This window comes from Styela clava, chromosome 11 (assembly GCF_964204865.1).
Source record: "Styela clava chromosome 11, kaStyClav1.hap1.2, whole genome shotgun sequence".
Taxonomy (NCBI): Eukaryota; Metazoa; Chordata; class Ascidiacea; order Stolidobranchia; family Styelidae; genus Styela; species Styela clava.
In genome coordinates, this window is record NC_135260.1 from 5,723,567 (window position 1) to 5,741,301 (window position 17,735).

General features: G+C 33.1%; 2 protein-coding genes across 2 annotated transcripts; both read left to right on the plus strand.

The window, feature by feature from the left end:
* Positions 1–591: 591 nt before the first annotated feature.
* Positions 592–4,121, plus strand: LOC144429793 (uncharacterized). The gene is made up of 6 exons (XM_078118001.1): positions 592–751; positions 1,013–1,258; positions 1,359–1,622; positions 1,706–1,801; positions 2,367–2,517; positions 2,862–4,121. Exons 1-6 carry the CDS (start codon positions 640–642, stop codon positions 3,067–3,069), a joined length of 1,077 nt encoding a protein of 358 aa, XP_077974127.1. The 5' UTR covers positions 592–639; the 3' UTR covers positions 3,070–4,121.
* Positions 4,122–6,335: 2,214 nt separating this feature from the next.
* Positions 6,336–9,266, plus strand: LOC120346958 (uncharacterized). The gene is made up of 6 exons (XM_039416757.2): positions 6,336–6,610; positions 7,123–7,368; positions 7,431–7,694; positions 7,777–7,863; positions 7,940–8,132; positions 8,285–9,266. Exons 1-6 carry the CDS (start codon positions 6,556–6,558, stop codon positions 8,592–8,594), a joined length of 1,155 nt encoding a protein of 384 aa, XP_039272691.2. The 5' UTR covers positions 6,336–6,555; the 3' UTR covers positions 8,595–9,266.
* The last annotated feature ends 8,469 nt before the right edge of the window (positions 9,267–17,735 follow it).

A 17,735-nucleotide genomic window follows, 5' to 3' on the forward strand; every position in this document is an offset into this window, starting at 1 on the left:
ATACAATTAAAAAAAGTGCCAATATTGCCAAAGTGTAAGACACGCGGGGCAAGATTAACATTATGCAGAAATAGAAGGTTAACTCAATATCAAGTTAATGTATTATCAAAATAGCCCCAGTCATGTGACTATGGAAGAAATCTCATTCAAATTTTTTGTAGGTTTGCTATTTCAATAGTATCTTGTAGCCTAGCCTATGAAGTAATTTCTCCATTTCTGAACACTGAACCCCATTTCAGTCACCTTACTACCTTATACTCATCAATCAATAGCAAAAAAAACAGTATTGAATCTGCCTGGTTGCCCTGTGATTCAAATGTCAGATTTATTACTTACGAGGAAATGATCACAAACCTACAAGATGCCAAGATAACATGTGAGATGTGACACAAGTAGATGATCATCGAGCTTTAGTGTTATGATAGTGTTATGATATTTCGCCCACATGTTTAAATCTAATAATGAATATCAAGTCAGTAATCATTACTTAGTAGCAACCAGAGAGGTGTTTCATAGTCACCGATTCACATTAACAGAAGAGATTCTGAATATAAATCAGAAGCTTGTTACATTAAGTGTTAGGACAGGTCTTGTATTTTGTCAGTTGGATTTCGTCTTTATCTATGTTAGTACTGCGTAATGAATCAAGTGATTGAAGAAACAAAGCAGAGAGAAGCTTCTGAAGATAAACTCAACATGTGGAAACATTCAAAACTCTTCAATTGCAAATGGTTGTTTATGCAGATAATTGGTGAGATTTTGCTTACCGATACATAAAAGTTACACCTGAAAAAATAAGTTGCCATTTGTCAAACAAAAACATAATAGCCTGAAGAATTCTCATCCGAAGTCATTTAATGGAATAATAATTTTAATACTAGATTTTCATTATTATGGGATTGCTCAATTGTTTAAAAATAGGAATAATAAAGTTTTATATAATAACCTTGAATAACCATCAAAAGTATTTGCAAGATATTTCAATTTGATTAAAAAACTTATTTCTTTGTAGCACTAAGCATCAGTCTGAATGAAGCAGCACCATGCACTGATTGCTCCCATTCAATACTTGGAACAGAGAGCAAGAATATCAAATATGGACCAAGTAATGAACACAACTGCAACTGTGATTGGACAATACCAACAAGTATGGACACAAATCATGAAACTGCAGTTGTTCTGTTGTTACAAAATGTTTCACTGCCAAGAACAATTGGTACTGGAAGTACAGAATGCTCTGGAGCAATCAGATTTCCAAGTAAGCCGTATACTATACTATTTTACTAATACTATTCTAATATGAAGGAACAATAAAAAAACACATTAGTAAATACATAATTGTATCAATACTTTTACAGGCACTGATTCTCACAGATGTGATTTTGCAAGAAACAACTGTTTTGCATCTGCAACTGCATCAACCATTTGCAACATCAACAAAATCAGAGAGAAAATTCCAGTTGCAAATCACACCTGTGATTCAATCATTCCATGGAATGAAGCTGGGGGAAGTCCATATGAGATACGATATTATGCAAAAAACTTTGCTGGTTACACGAAATACTTCACAATTCAATATCTTGTGATAGATTGTAGATCTTCAACAACCACACCAAAACCAGGTAAGCAATATACTTTACTGTTCGCAAATCTACACCAACACACATTTTTCTTATTCTCATACAAAGGTTAAATTTATATTCAGCAACAACAATGCAACAGAAACAAACAACAAAGGTTCCATTAACACTTGCAAGAATTATATGTGAAACAACAACTTTTGAAACCGCCAAAACTACTGGTATGAATGAATTAACAAGTTCAAGATTAATTTTGTATGTGAATAATCGATTAGGCAAACAAAATTAGTTACCTCCATATTGGTACACACACTTCTGGAGTGCCGTTGTTTTTAAGATTAGATACAGTTTGTATGTAAACAACAGACTCGTGTGCAATGTTTGGCAGTTTAACACAGGGTGGCAAAATTGGGTACTCCCGTAGTATATGTATAATGGTAGGGTTAGGTCGTTTTTTTCCAATTTTCCAATATTCCAATATTCTAGTTCTATTACTATTTCGGGAACTGTCTATGTTAGACAAGTGAATATACCCCCTGCCCATAGACTTCAGTCCCTTTACACAAGTTATTTACCTACAAAATCAGTTACCTCCATATTGGTACAAGTACTTCTGGAGCGCACAAAATTGGGTAGGCAATGCCGAACCTTCCAAACAATAGTAGATCCTTACTCAGAGGTGACTGCTTGTTGTGGCCTTGTTGAGTGCGTAAGGCGCATAATTAGTCTTATAAAACGATTCAAAAATTGTGTAAAATTACAAGAAGCATAATAATTTAATTCTAGAAATGGCTACAAACACAAAACAAACTGCCAGTGATAAAAAATGTATTGAAAACTCAGATTCTACATCCCTAACAATGATTGCAGTAGGTGCAGCATCAGGATTAATTGTCGGAATCATCATTGGAGTTCTGACAACTTGCTTGATGCAGAGGTGAAATTACAGTTTCGTAAAATTAAGATATTTTAAGGTTAATATACTATTCAGTTTAGCTTGCTTGATGCTCAAAAAATTAAACACCTTCAAAACCTTCTCTAAGGGCTAACCAATGCAATATCACCAGAATTTTGTTATTACTGAAAAGAATGTTTTTATTTTTGACGGAGATTGCCTTTTACACTCATTTGGTGGACAATCTGCTCAATACAAAACAAAAAATCTTTATTTTGTATCATTTCAAATAAAATTAGTGAAACAAATAAAATTACATTGTTATTCCAGTCAAATAAATTATAAAAAGATCAGCGCACCATAACACACATTATCAAAATTTATAGATTCTTGAGAAAAAAGAAATTGAAAAACTCAATGAAAACGCAGAGCAGTCAACAGCATCAATATAACGCCATGAAAAATGCAGCATATGAAAATCATGAACCAGCTTCAAACGAAAACGGATACGAAGTTATAATTCCAGTTGATAATAAGAATGAAAGACCATATGAAGAGATAAAATGTGGGAAGGAATCTGAATATGAAAAATAAGAGAAGAAATAAGCTCTATCAAAGCATTTTTTAGCTAATCACATGAAGACAATAAGAATGATGTGACTCCATCAATTAGTCACTGGAAACTATATAAACAAACATGAACAAGAAAGTATAGTTCTCTTCCTCAAAATGAGCTATATTTGTTTGAGTTATTGAGTTATTTTATACTGTTATACTGTAATTTTATCATTTATTTTTGTCAATCCATCATTTTCATAATGCAATATTGCATGTCAGTTACATCATCATTCACCACAATATTATTTCGTAATGCTTGCGTGGGTGATATGGCTCAGCCAGTAAAACCCTTTTCCAGCCATTATGCTCTAATGGGCTTCAGTACTCTTTGGTGTTGCATTCCGGGACTGGAAGTGCTTTGAAGCGATTTTTAACTTTTTATTGCTTTATTATGTTGTCATGTAACATGAGAAATAAGTTTAGACATGACGCTAAGTGTTAGTTATATGAATAGCATCGTTTTGAAAATGGCAAGTCAGTCGTGCATGAACTTGATGATGAAGGAAGCTGTGACAGTTTAGTTAGATACACCCTAAAACAGCAAGGAGTCCAGCAATTCTCCTGCAAATAGTTATCTTCCTTAGAATTCGAACCTGCGATAATCAGAGGTGCAAACATAATTTTAAAGCTTAGCTGACTCCCATTTCACACAAATATTACTATTACAGCATGAAATGACAAATTTCACAAAAACGAATAGTAGTTTCCAATATTCCAACTGTACTAGTGTTATATAAATAAAGTACATATCAAATATAAGAAAAAGACTTTGCTTCATGGGGCTGAACAAGGCTTTGCACAATGTACTGCTGGGATCGGTACTTAAGTGATTAGTTTACCTTTGACTGGCTAAGGTTGACCATGAATGAGTCCCCTAAGATCTGCTTCTGCCACAATGGCTAATCAATAAGATGTCATAGATAGGTGTTGTAACAATTAAAATTTTACCAGATGCTCACAACACTTTTTTTATTCAGAAAAATTTTCAGACATGATCTTAAACATTAGTTTTCTAGGAATTTGCTAGCTATTTGTCAGTTTTTAGTTGTGTTTTCCAAATTTCAGGTATGAATCAAATATTTCAATAGAAAATTTGTCTTCTGAAGAGTTTAAGTTTAGTTGCATCAATCAAAAATCAATATTGTAAATCAGCAACAGATAATATAACAAGCTAATATATAATAATATAACAAACACTCTCAATATCAGCATCAAACATTTTACAATGGTGAGGCTTAGAATATATTTTTTCTGAAGTCAAGGGTCAGGGAGACATCCATTTTATTTTTAAAACCATAGTATATTTGGCGCTCCAGAAGTATGTGTACCGATATGGAGGAAACTAATTTTGTTTACCTATTTTACATCAAGTTGTGTAAAGGGGCGGAAGCCTATGTGCAGGGAGTATATTCACTTGGCTAACACAAACAGTCCCCGAACTCGAAAAAGAACTATAATAAGGAAAATCAGAATAAAATTCTGGCCTAACTATAACCTGGTACACATACTACGGGAGTACCGAGAGAAAGTTCGTATATTCAGAAAGATTGAATTATATTTGCAATATGGTAGGTTCATAGTGTTGGCGTTGGTATATTATATTCTTAACTTCATGCTATTATTATTAGAAAGTTGCCATGCCATTATTATGATAATCAACCCACACGTCCATCAAGGAAACAATAAAAAAAAGCCAAAATAATGAAAGGAATCCAAATAATGATAATCAACCCACACCTCTCATCAAGGAAATGATCAAGAAAAGCCAAAAAAAAATTATAAAAAGAACGACTCAGACTTGAACTGAGACTCATGCCTATATTCATGCCATTGCCTGATTTGATACGACACATATAATTCGATGTGCATTGATGTAACAAGAATAATGAGCAAAACAAGAGTTGAATATAACAGATAGAATGCATATCCTCTTATAATATACAGTTAGTGGAAGCTACACGAACGCCTGAATGACACAACTGTCAACATATGATAAAGGAAATTAAAATTACTATAATGTACACAATGTGATAAGGAAATGACAGACCTATATTCAATTAACTACAGACAACAGTTTACAGTATGCTGCCCACCTTTTATGTCAGTGTAATATTATATTAAACAATTGATATATTACAGATTTTAGTATCCTTGATTAGTATCCTTGAAAGAGAACGAAAGCTCAGCTGATATAAACCTAGAATACAAGTAATAGATTTCAGTAAAAAAGGTTGAGGTGAATTCTTGAAAATTGACGTTACTCGTGTAATATAGTGTACAGTGTATTATGTATATTATCCCGCCTTGGTAAATATTTCTAATAGTCTAACAGATTTATTAAAGATTTTGGATCCTTGAGAGAGACCTAAAGATTAGCAGATATAAACTTAAAAAGTGAGAGCTTAAAATAAAATGTTTTTGTAAGGAAGGTAAAAGTAAATTCTTGACAGTGACGTTACTTGTGTTTTAGGTGGGGAATCCCGCCTTGGTTAAATAATTCCATCGGTTTAACAGATATATCGAAGATCTAAGATTCTTAAAAGGGATCTTGAGATCAGCAGAAATAAACTTGGAATCTTAGAGCTCAAAATAAAAGATTTCAGTAAAGAAGGTTAAGGTAAATTCTTGACAGTGACTTAACTAATTTGTTTTAAAGTGTGACCCTGCCTTGATTCAATATCTCAGTCGATAAATTTAAGGTTTTTCGACAGTTAATAAATTAAAAGTTTCAGATCCTTAAAAGGCAGATTGAGCGCAGTAGATATAAAGTTATAATGTAATGTTCCAAATTATAATATCCTAGCAAAGAAAGCTGAAGGTTTCTTGACAGTGGCATTACTCACTTGCATTATACACAACCACCTTTTATGTCAGTGAGATATCATATTGAACATATGTTATATTGTTATATTACAGATTTTGGTATCTTTGAAAGAGACCTAAAGATCAGCAGATATGAACTTAGAATGCAAGATCTCAAAATAAAAGATTTCAGTAAAGAAGGTTAATAAGGTAAATGCTTGACAGTGACGTTACAAGTGTATTAGCATGGGGATCCCGCCTTGGTTAAATATTACTAACAATCTAACAAATATATTGAATATTTTAGATTCTTGAAAGAAACCTAAAGTTCAGTAGAAACAAACTTAGAATCTTAAAGCTCAAAATAGAAGACTCGTAAAGAAGATAAGGGGTAGATTCTTGACTTTACTCACTTGCATTGAACTGTGACCACATCTTGGTTCAATATCTCTGACAGTTGATAAAATGAAGATTTTTGGTTATTTGAAAGTTAGCTCAAGCTCAGTAGAAATATATTTAGAATGTAACATCTTGAAATAAAATATTTTTGTAAAGAAGACTGAGGTAAATTCTTGGAAGTGACATTACTCATCTGCATTACAGTCTGGGCTGCATCTTAGATTTAAAATCTCTACCTAAGAGACTTCAGAGAAAATAGATATGGATTCAATATTAAAAATGATGACCTGCCAAAGCAGCATATGGATTCTCCTTGGTAAAAACATTTTCCACATAGAATACTAATAGGATTTATTCATATTTATACTGGAAGAGAGCAAATCATCTTGTCATATGACAAATTATGGCCTCTATGCCAGTTCCATGTTGGATATGGGAATAGTTAACTAGTTTATCTCCTACAAGATTAAAACTTATGAACCAGAGCAGGGTAATCAGAAGTATTATTATTATATATTACCAAATATTTAGTACCCAAAGCAGCACATATTACTGCAATTCTAGATGTAGTGCTCAAAAGTGGGCTTAACCTGTTCTGGTAGGACAACAAATATCTTGTACCAGTCCATGAAAAGCAATTGATTGAAGGTGAACGGTACAGATGCTATGAACACACAACTGCACCGATATAGTAAAACTAGCAGTCAAAATGAAGAAATCCGAAATGATCTTTATATATTAATTGTGAATATTGAAAATATTACACCAATCTACAGTAAGCATAAATTATACAGAATGAGAAATGAATACCTTGTATATTTTTTTCAGCTATTATGATCAATGTGAATGAAGCATATCAATGCCCTAGTTGTCCCAAAATAACACTTGGAACAGAGAACAAGAATATCACATATGGACCAAGTAATGAGCGGGACTGCCAATGTGATTGGACAATACCAACAAGTATGGCCACAGATCATGAAACTGCAGTTGTTCTGTTGTTACAAAATGTTTCATTGCCAATGACGGCTGGTAGTGGAAGTAGAGACTGCTCAGGAGAAATCAGATTTCCAGGTGAGTATTCAATACTCTTACAAAAGTAAAACTAGTTGTTAATGAAAATGAACTTTGTGCAGGTGCTAGTGGACACAGATGTGATTTTGCAAACTACCAGTGTATTGTTTATACAACTGAATCAACCATTTGCAACATCAACATAATCAGAGAGAAAATTCCAGTTGCAAATCACACCTGTAATTCAATCATTCCATGGAATAATGCTGGAGGAAGTCCATATAAGATACAATACTATTCCAGAGGCTATGTTGGTTACACAAAATACTTCACAATACAATATCTTGTGGTAGATTGCAGATCTCCAACAACCACTTTTAAACCATGTAAGTCATAAACAGCAAAAACATTCAGTTTAACAGTGAAATATCCAACACTAAAAATGAATCTTTTTTTTTCAAAATACAGCAACAGGAAATGGATGGGAAACAACAACAAAGAATCCAATAGAAATTTCGACAACAGAAAAAACTGAACGGACTACAAAAAACAAAAGTAATAAAAGTTTATTTGTCGAAACAATAGCAATCATCCAATACACAATCATAGTCAAAATTATTATAAATTTTAGTTACCGAAGCTGAGCAGCGAACAACACAATCTGATTCCGGCATAACTAATTCTCATTCCATATGTGATTTGGACAAAAACATCACCATCACCACGGGAATCAATGGAAGTTCTGATTCACTGATGATCGCAATTCCAGTTTCAGGAATAGTTGGTTTTATCTTTGGAGCTTTGTCAATGTCTTTCATACAAAGGTAAGAAGTAAAATAACAGTAGCAATATTTTCCCCTCGTTACTTTCAATTTGTATATTGCTTTTGAATATTGTTTTGAGAAATAGGCATAAGTCATTCCGGGTTTTGTTCGAATATGATTAAACAATATGCTATTAAATATTTTTAACCCAGGTATTGCAACAAGAACAAGAAGAAATTGAAGAACAAAGATTCAATGGAAATGGGAAGCATTCAACATCCAGAGCCAACTGTCCATAAACGAACAACATATGAAAACTACACACCAACATCAGATGAAAGTGGATATGAAGTTCCGAATCAAGTTGATAACAAGAATGAACAAAGTGGATATGAAGTTCCGAATCAAGTTGATAATAAGAATGAACAAAGTGGATATGAAGTTCCGATTCAAGTTGATAACAAAAATGAACAACAATACGAAGTTATGACAACTGGAAAAGAATATGAATATGAGAATTAACAGCTCGGACAGATCCTTTTCCCAGTCACAAAACTTTGCCACAGAAATTTTGAAACATAAATTTTGGCAAAAATTTGAACTAAACTTTGATCAGCCCTACTGAATAATTTAGAAGTTGTTTACATCTGTAAAATATTCATTTACAACATTTTACATATATTATACCAATTTACAATTATCTGTAATAACTACTTTGAAAAAACTGTACATGCACTGTTTTAACTGGGTGAAACTTTAGCTAAGCAGCCACTCAGCATATCATACCATGTGCATGAGTAGATTATCAATAGAACAATCGAGATCTCTTGCATGAGATGTCGAGACGACTATGCTTCTGAGGCATTAACAGTCTACTCACAATAAAAACTTAAATGTGAAATTACGAACAAACAATCAAAAACAACTGAATAATTAATTAATTAAGTAACTTCAAATAATTACTGCTAAGTAGAAGTATATTTAAAACCCTTCCTTATTAAGGACCATTTGATAACCCACAAATGTCAGTATTTTTACAAGTTTCTTGATAGCGTTAAATTTGAAACTGATTCTAAATTCTAAGAATGACTTGCCTGATTTCTGATTTCTGTTTTGTTTCCTTTTTCAGTTTCCTCTTCTAACATTTATGTTGTCACACAGATTCTGTAAAATGAATGAAATAAATTATACATATGTCTGATATAGTTGGGAAGTTTTTATAAGCAAAAGTCTGGTTAGTAAAGAAGATTTATTCAATGAAAAAGGCAGGTTATATTCCAAGAAATCTTTCACTCTTATGAAGACTTAACCAAAATAGTAGAAAAGAAAAGTAAATCACAATAAGGATTGTTTTTCTTCATTTAAGAAGTAAGAAGAGTTATCAGTGGCTGTAATCACAAATCATAATAAAACTCTGACTCTGATCAAAGCCTTATTTACTGAACTATATGACTGCTGGAATAAAAAAAAACATAATTTTTCCAGTTTCCAACTTTACCAACTCCTTATTGTCAGTTAAAGGCGAAAAAAAAGAATTTGATCTCAAAGGCTAAATAATCTACCATTTATGGTGACTCAAGATATAGTTCCAACTTGAAATAAAGAAACACGTGAATTCATTGCTTAACCCTTTCCATGCGAATTTTATTTTTTATTAAATAATCGTATTTGCTACCCCGATTTTATGCATTTGTACCCCCACAACTAATCGATCGATTAACGAAAAACTAATGATGCTCTGCTGCCCACTGACGGCTCAATGGAAAGCTTATTTAAAGAGCTTGCAATTGGCGATTAAAAAAAAATGTTTTTTTAAAATGGTGGTCTGAGTCACAAACCGGATAGAAAAATGGCATTTTTTTTTCTTGGGAGTTGAAACTTCAAACCGTGATAAAAATAGAAATATTCGCTAAATCCTTTACTGTTACCACTTCGTGGTTGGCAAACAATAGCATAATATTGCTGTAGCAATTTCGTGATCTAACTCAAAATACTTTGGTAGATAGAAGGGATAATATGTCTTCTATTACCACCCAAAAAACACCGAAATTTGCATAAATTAAAAAACACTCCCTCGTTCCGCCGCAAATAAAATTCCCGTCATAAACGAAAGCGAGATTTACCGTCGCTTATGTTAATCTCGAAGAAGATAAAACCCGGAAAAACTAGACCAACAGTTTGCGACCAATTGCTAAATAAAACAGTGGAGTACATCAACGTACCCGCCGCAACCTAGCGACTTTTGTCGTTGGTATGTATACGTGCCCACCGCACAGAAAGGGTTAATCAAGCTACATTACTATAATTTAAACTAATAAACTGATAAGCGAAAAAAAAAAATTGTCAGTATTACTAAAAAAACACTTTGCATGTACAAACATCTTGCAATGTACGAATATCTGAAGATGGCATATTTTCTGATTGTCGGTTGACATTCTGACACTTTCTTCACTTATGAGTGATAATTCAACTTCCTGAATACCAGAATTATACAATTATACAATAAACACATTTGAATCAATTTCCAGGATTTATAAGATTAGAAATTATTATTACAGTAGGTTTGACCTATCTTTGACAATTTTTTCTTTCAAAATGACCTACGAAAGCATTTACTCATTTCAGAACAGGAACCAGTCCTATAGTTGAGAAATGGGTACCCTTGTAGTATATGTACCAGGTTAGGATTAGGCCATAATTTTATTCCGATTTTCCTTATTTTAGTTTCATTACAATTCAGGGAATTGTCTGTGTTAGCCAAGTGAATATAGCCCCTGCCCATAGGTTTCAGTTCCTTTATAATAACAAAAAAAATTTGATCTCAAAAGTTAGGTAACCTACCATTTATGGTGACTGTGGATATTGCCCCATACCAAAAACAAAGACCCACTTTTAAAAAATATTAAATAATTGTAGACATGTTGAAAGATAGAGAATGGCAATTAACAACAGTTAATCATTTAAACGATAATTAATTGAGGCCAACTGTGTAGAAGGGTAACTTTCATATAGCCCAGCGGTTCCAAACTTTTCTACCCTGGCGGACCGGTAAAATTAAATTGAATGTACTCTAGGACCGGCGAAAAAATAGAAATGATTGGAACAGAAAAGAATAACATATATTTGCGTAACATAATGCAATGTTGTCACTCAATATACTTCTAGACAAAAAAGGCGCACTTAAAAACATTACACACAAAGCAAAACTACTAAATAATGTGCTAACCAAAACTTGAAATGGGTGAAACATAAAAAAATACCATATATTTGCGTAATGAAATGTAATGATATGCATCCATTATGCGTAATAAAGGCACACATTAAAACATCTCACATAAAAACATGTACATGCCAAATCATTAACAAACATAATTAACTTTAGTGGGAATTTTGTTGCTGTTTCGTTTCCAATATAGGATTGTAAACAAGGTTTCAAAAATGTTTCTGCAACAGATAGCTCTGCAGCGGTGTGCAGTCAATTTCCTTGCTAGTTTTAATTGAAGCTAGTGATGAAAATATTTTATCGCATAACACATAAGTAACTGGTTGAAAATACGAACAACAGTTTGATTGCTCGATTACTTAGCGATGGGTATTCGTTATCAGAGCTATCCAAAATTGTGACAGTGATTCTTTTTTAAATCTGGACACAGTTTTAATCAAGCTTTTTCTTTTGCTTCTGATTTATCATATTACCTCTTCTGCAGATGATCGCTTCAAACAAAATGAATTTACTTACATTACAAATTACAATGACAAAGTCGTCGGTAATTTGTGACCAGGCTCATAATCCTACTGTGTCTGACCAAAATACTGGAAAAGATCTCAGCGGCCCATGCTTCTTTGCGCGTCTCATGACCCCCTGCAGGGTCGCAACAAGTTCATATCTTACTTACTGGAATATTATACTAATCTAGACTGTTTTCTGGTTTAAACAAAGAAATAGCCTATGCAAAATATGCATACCGTTTTATATGGATGGTCATATTTGCGAGATTTGATGAAGCGCACTCGGGAGGAATCAGAGCCAAAAAAACGAAAAGTGTGATTACTCGGCACCAAGATGCCGCGAAAGACGTCGCAATATGACAGGGGTTGGGAACCACTGATATAGACAACACAGTGAACCACCGTGCTACATCGACTTATGATTTGTGCTCGGATTATCTGAGAATTGATTTTTTAAATTTATTATTCAACTAGATTTTAAATTCAAACTATTCATTTATAAATAATTTTAATTGATATTAACTAACACATTTTTTATAAGGTGCGAGCTACATTAATTTCCCAAATTAAAATTCAAATTATTGTGCACTCTTGACTAGTTTGGCTGATCTAACAAACAGATTTTGAATAAAGCTCAACAAGAAATATTTTTGAAATGTTTGATCCTTGTCGCAAACTTTTATATGTTTCCCAGGCATTGCATTGCTGAATTGTAAAAATCTAACCAAACAAAATTGATATATGCAAGTAGCAGTCCCATTCAACAAGTAAATGACATACAACTGACATTTGTTTTCACTTACCCCATTCACAACAAACTTAACATTAAATAACAGCCATTGTTATGAGATAAATCCATGCGCAGATTAATAATAAATTTATGAGCAATTTTTGTTTTTATGTGATAAAAGTTAGGTTATTGAAAGAGGGCCACAGTTTGCCGACAAGGGCCACAGTTTGGTGACCACTGATATTATACACCAACTTGTAAGCTTTAGTGTATTCACATGGAGTGAAATTCATACAATTAGAATAAGTGGCATGGTTGCAGAGGATACAAAAGCAGGGCAAGATTCGAATTATCCATTAATGGATTGTCAATATCTAGTAAAACTCTCATCAAACAGTCCCCAATAGTATGGAAAAATCTTATTCAAATTTTTTGTAAGTTTACTATCTCAATAATTTCTTGCAGCCTAGCTTAAAAAATGATTTCTCCATTTCTGAACAGCACCAATGACCTTGCTAACTTTTTACTCTTCAATCAATAGCAAAAACAGTTTAAAATCTAGCTGGTTGCCCTATGAATCAAATGTCAGCTTTATTACTTACAAGGAAATTATTAGACTCCTACAAGATGTCAAGATAATATGTGAAACAAGCAGAAAATCATCAATCTACTGTAATGATATTTCGCCCACATTTTGGATCTAGTATTAAATATGTCAGTAATCAATTCGTAGTAGCAACCAGAGAAGTGTTTCATGAAAGGCACTGATTCACATTAACAAGGTGAGAATATAAAATCTGAATATAAATCAGAAGCTTGTTACATCAAGTGTTGAGACAGGTCTTGTATTCTGCCAGTTAGATTTTGTCTTTATCTATGTCAGTACTGTGTAATGGATTAACTGATTGAAGAAACAAAGCAAAGAGAAGTTCAAAGAAGTTGCTGAAAATAAACTCAACATGTGGAAACATTCAAAACTCTTGAATTGCAAATGGTTGTTTATCCAGATGATTGGTGAGATCGTACTTACGGTACATATACAAACCATTCAAAGATGGGAAGAGATAACAATATTTAAACATGTGTTATTTGAAGCATTTTCAAATCAATTACAATTTCATTGATTTTAAGTTGTACTATTGATTACTGTTAAAGTGATCAAATTCGTTAATATGAGTCCTTAATATAGCTAAATAAAAATTTGCCCAATAAATTCTCATCAGTTTCACGTCCAGTTTGAACGAAAAATTTTCAAAATGATACAATTTTGCGCAACGTGTGTAAGCCTGTCACCAATGCTAAGATGATCAATTGGAACATCTTCTAGTGAGAACATAAATTTTGTGCAAAACGGCCTAGTTTTCGGAAACTTTTGTGTACAATTGTGCATAAACACAAGTTCAAGTGTTAAAAAATCAAATATTGATTCCATTCTCATAGGAGTAATTAAGAAATACATATAATATTTTTTGAGTAACCTTGCATAAATTATTTTTATAGCTCTTAACATCAGCATGAGTGAAGCCGCACAATGCACAGATTGTAAAAACCTAATACTTGGAACAGGGAGCAAGAATATCACATATGGACCAAGTAATGAAGACAACTGCAACTGTTATTGGACAATACCAACAAGTATGGACACAGATCATGAAACTGCAGTTGTTCTGCTGTTACAAAATGTTTCACTGCCAATGACAACTGGTAGTGGAAGTACAGACTGCTCTGGAGAAATCAGATTCCCAAGTAAGTGCAATACTTGAATACGATCACAATTATTGGTCTACAAGCAAGACCGCAGGCCGTGGCAAGCATTTTCAAAAATCATAAATATCCATGTAAAGCCGACAAAAAACAATCGGCAGTTTTAACAAAAGTATGCATGTAAATTTATACACAAAAACAGCTGGTACTCTTCCGGTAATCCAGAATTTTTGTATAAGGGGTTGAACCTGAAAACCCCTCTCTGAATGCGCCAATGTCTACAAATATTAGTTTTCCTGGTTCGACTGTAATTTATTCAAGAATACTAATGTGCTCTTTACAGGCACTTATGGATACAAATGTGAATTTTCAAGCAATTACTGCCTTGCATTCGCAACTGAATCAACCATTTGCAACATCAACCAAATCAGAGAGAAAATTTCAGTTGTAACTCACATCTGTGATTCAATCATTCCGTGGAATAAAGCTGGAGGAAGCCCATACAGGCCCATCTGTAATACAATACTATGCAAAAAACCCTGCTGGTTACACAAAATACTTCGCAATACAATATCTTGTGATAGATTGCAGACCAACAACCACACCTGCACTCAGTGAGTAATTTCATTTTTTATGTAATGCTTAATCATGTCTTATGCTCAACGAGTCACAGATATACCAATCTATAAAGAACCATATTTATCACACCTGGGTGAGGTGGTGGGATGGGGTGAAGCTGAGATGTGAAACGTACAACAGGAGTGGGCAAGGTTTTGGACTAGAGGCTAGAAAGTTTGCCCACCTAGAATGACGGGCCATGTAAGTATAACGTAAAAAGTTAATATTTTATGAACGATACTTAGTGTTACAAAAGCAAAAGTGGAAAACAATAAGCCTCGTGCCAAAACTAAATTCCATCGCAATCTCAACAAATTCTTTGAACTATTTTTTAGCTAAAATATCAAAAATTTAAAAATTCAGTTTCAGTTTGGTTATGGCAGCATCAGGTGGAACAAATTAAATTAACAAATGAGCCGAATTTGGCCCGCGGGCTGTAGTTTGCCCATGTCAGTCCTACAATGTCAACACAGTTTAAGTGTAACACCTTAACCACTAGGGCCAGGCGACCATGTCCATATTGCTCTTGTTGAACGATATATCTCAATTTCAGGATGTGAAAATCAAACTTTTATTACAAAATTTTAGCAACGGTAACTGAGCAAGCAACAACAACAGCAACTCATCAAAAAGATAAATCATCTAATAAAATATACTTTGACTCAACCACTGAATCAACCAGAACATCTGGCAACGTTCAATGTTCAACTGAAAACACAGAATGCAGCAGTTCCCAAACATCACTGATCATTGCTATCCCAGTATCAGGATTCATGGGTTTGATCATTGGAGCTTTGTTAATGTTCATAATACCAAGGTAAGCATAGATATTGTATAATAAATGAATGTCAATGAAAATGCATAAATTACCAAATGGGCAATCTATCAAGTACAAAAAAAATGTGTGCCACTCTCCACCTGAGAGTGATACCTGCTTCAAGGATGACAAAATTCAAATACAAGTTTGAAAAAATAAAAACCAATCTCAGCCAATTTTGTGTAACAAATTATTTTGTTAAAAATGTTGCCATTTGCAAAATCCAAGTTTCATGGCAAACTTTTGGATACATTTATTGACTCTGATGACAAAAAAATTTATATTAACTACAGTTTCGGATCCAATTCCAACTAAATATGCCAAACTTGACTGTTTATCGTAGATTCAGTGAAGTCAGAAGCAGATATTAAAACAGCAAATGATTACCGGTAGTCTCAATTACAGTCAATACATATAGTAATCATTAACTTTGATTATATTTCTATCAAACACCAGGTATTGCAATAACAACAAGAAGAAACCAAAGAACAAAGATTCAATGGAAATAGGAAGCATTCAACATCAGCAGCCAACTGTCCATGAGCAAACAACATATGAAAACTACATACCAACATCGGATGAAAGTGGATATGAATATCTGAATCAAGTCGATAAAAAGAATAAACAAAGTGGATATGAATATTTCAATCAAGTCGATGAAAAGAATGAACAAAGTGGATATGAAGTTCCGAAACCAGTTGATAACAAGAATGAACAACAATATGAGATTATAACAACTGGAAAGGAATATCAATATGACAATTGAAAGCTTGGACATATCTTTTTTGAAAGTCACAAACTATGCCACAGAAATCTTGTAACATGAATTTAGGCAAAAACATGAACTAAAATTTGATCAGCTCTCCGAAACAATTTAGAAGTTGTTCGTATCTGTGATATATTCTTCAACAACGTTTTACATATTAAATTATATCAATTTACAATTATCTATAAGTAATACATTCGATTCGAAGAACTTTTCCATGGAGTGCTTAATCTGGGGAAAATTATCAATGCAGCCCCTCAGCTTATTCTACTAATATAGCTAATCTGTGAGTGAGTGTGTGGACCAATCAAGATCTTTGCATGATAGTGTCTAGATCAGTGGTTTTCAAACTTATATGTACTGTAGCCCCTCTTACAGCACTCTATATATCACATCGGCAAATAAAGAAGAAGACAAATTAATAACACATGGATTACAAACCCAATTACAAAAATTGTAATAATAGAACATGGTATTTGTGAGCCAAATTAGCTTGGGATCTTCAGCAGATTTATTCAATGTCCAGAGATAATTTGGTCAGGTACAGCCTTAGATGGGCAATTTGATTATGTCAAAGCTAAAAAAAACATGGTTCTACTACTTCGTAAATAAGTAGGTATTTGAGATAATTTGCGACAAAATAATTCGAACTCATTTTTGCAGAAATTCATTTTGGTTTGTGATAATTTTGACCATCTCAAGAAAGTATTACCCCCAATCCTACCTCCAATGTGACTCCTTCAACCCTAAGACGATGCTACTGGCTTCTTATTATAACAAAATCCAGTTTACACAACTGGTGACTGACAAATGTCAGTATTTTTACATGCTTCTTAATCACAATGAATTTGAAATGCTTCTATAATAAGTATTCTTGCCTGTTTTCAGATTTCTTTTTTGTTTCTTTTTCGATTTTTCAACTTGCCCTTGTAACAATAATGTTGTCAAACAGATTCTGTAAAATGAATGAAATAAATTATACAAATGTCTGATATAGTTTGACAGTTTTTATGAACAAAAGTCTGGTTAGTAAAGAAGATTTATTCAATGGAAAGACAGGTTATATTCCAAGAAATCTTTCACTCTTATAAAGACTTATCCAAAATAGTAGGAAAGAAAAGTAAATCACAATAATGATTAGTTTTCTTCATTTAGGAAGTACGAAAAGTTATCAATGTTGCAATCACAAATCATAATAAAACTCTGCGACTCTGATCAAAGTCTCATCTACTGAAACAAACAAAACTGCTGAAATGAAAAAACAGAATTTTTCCAGTTTCCAACTTTACCAACTCCTGA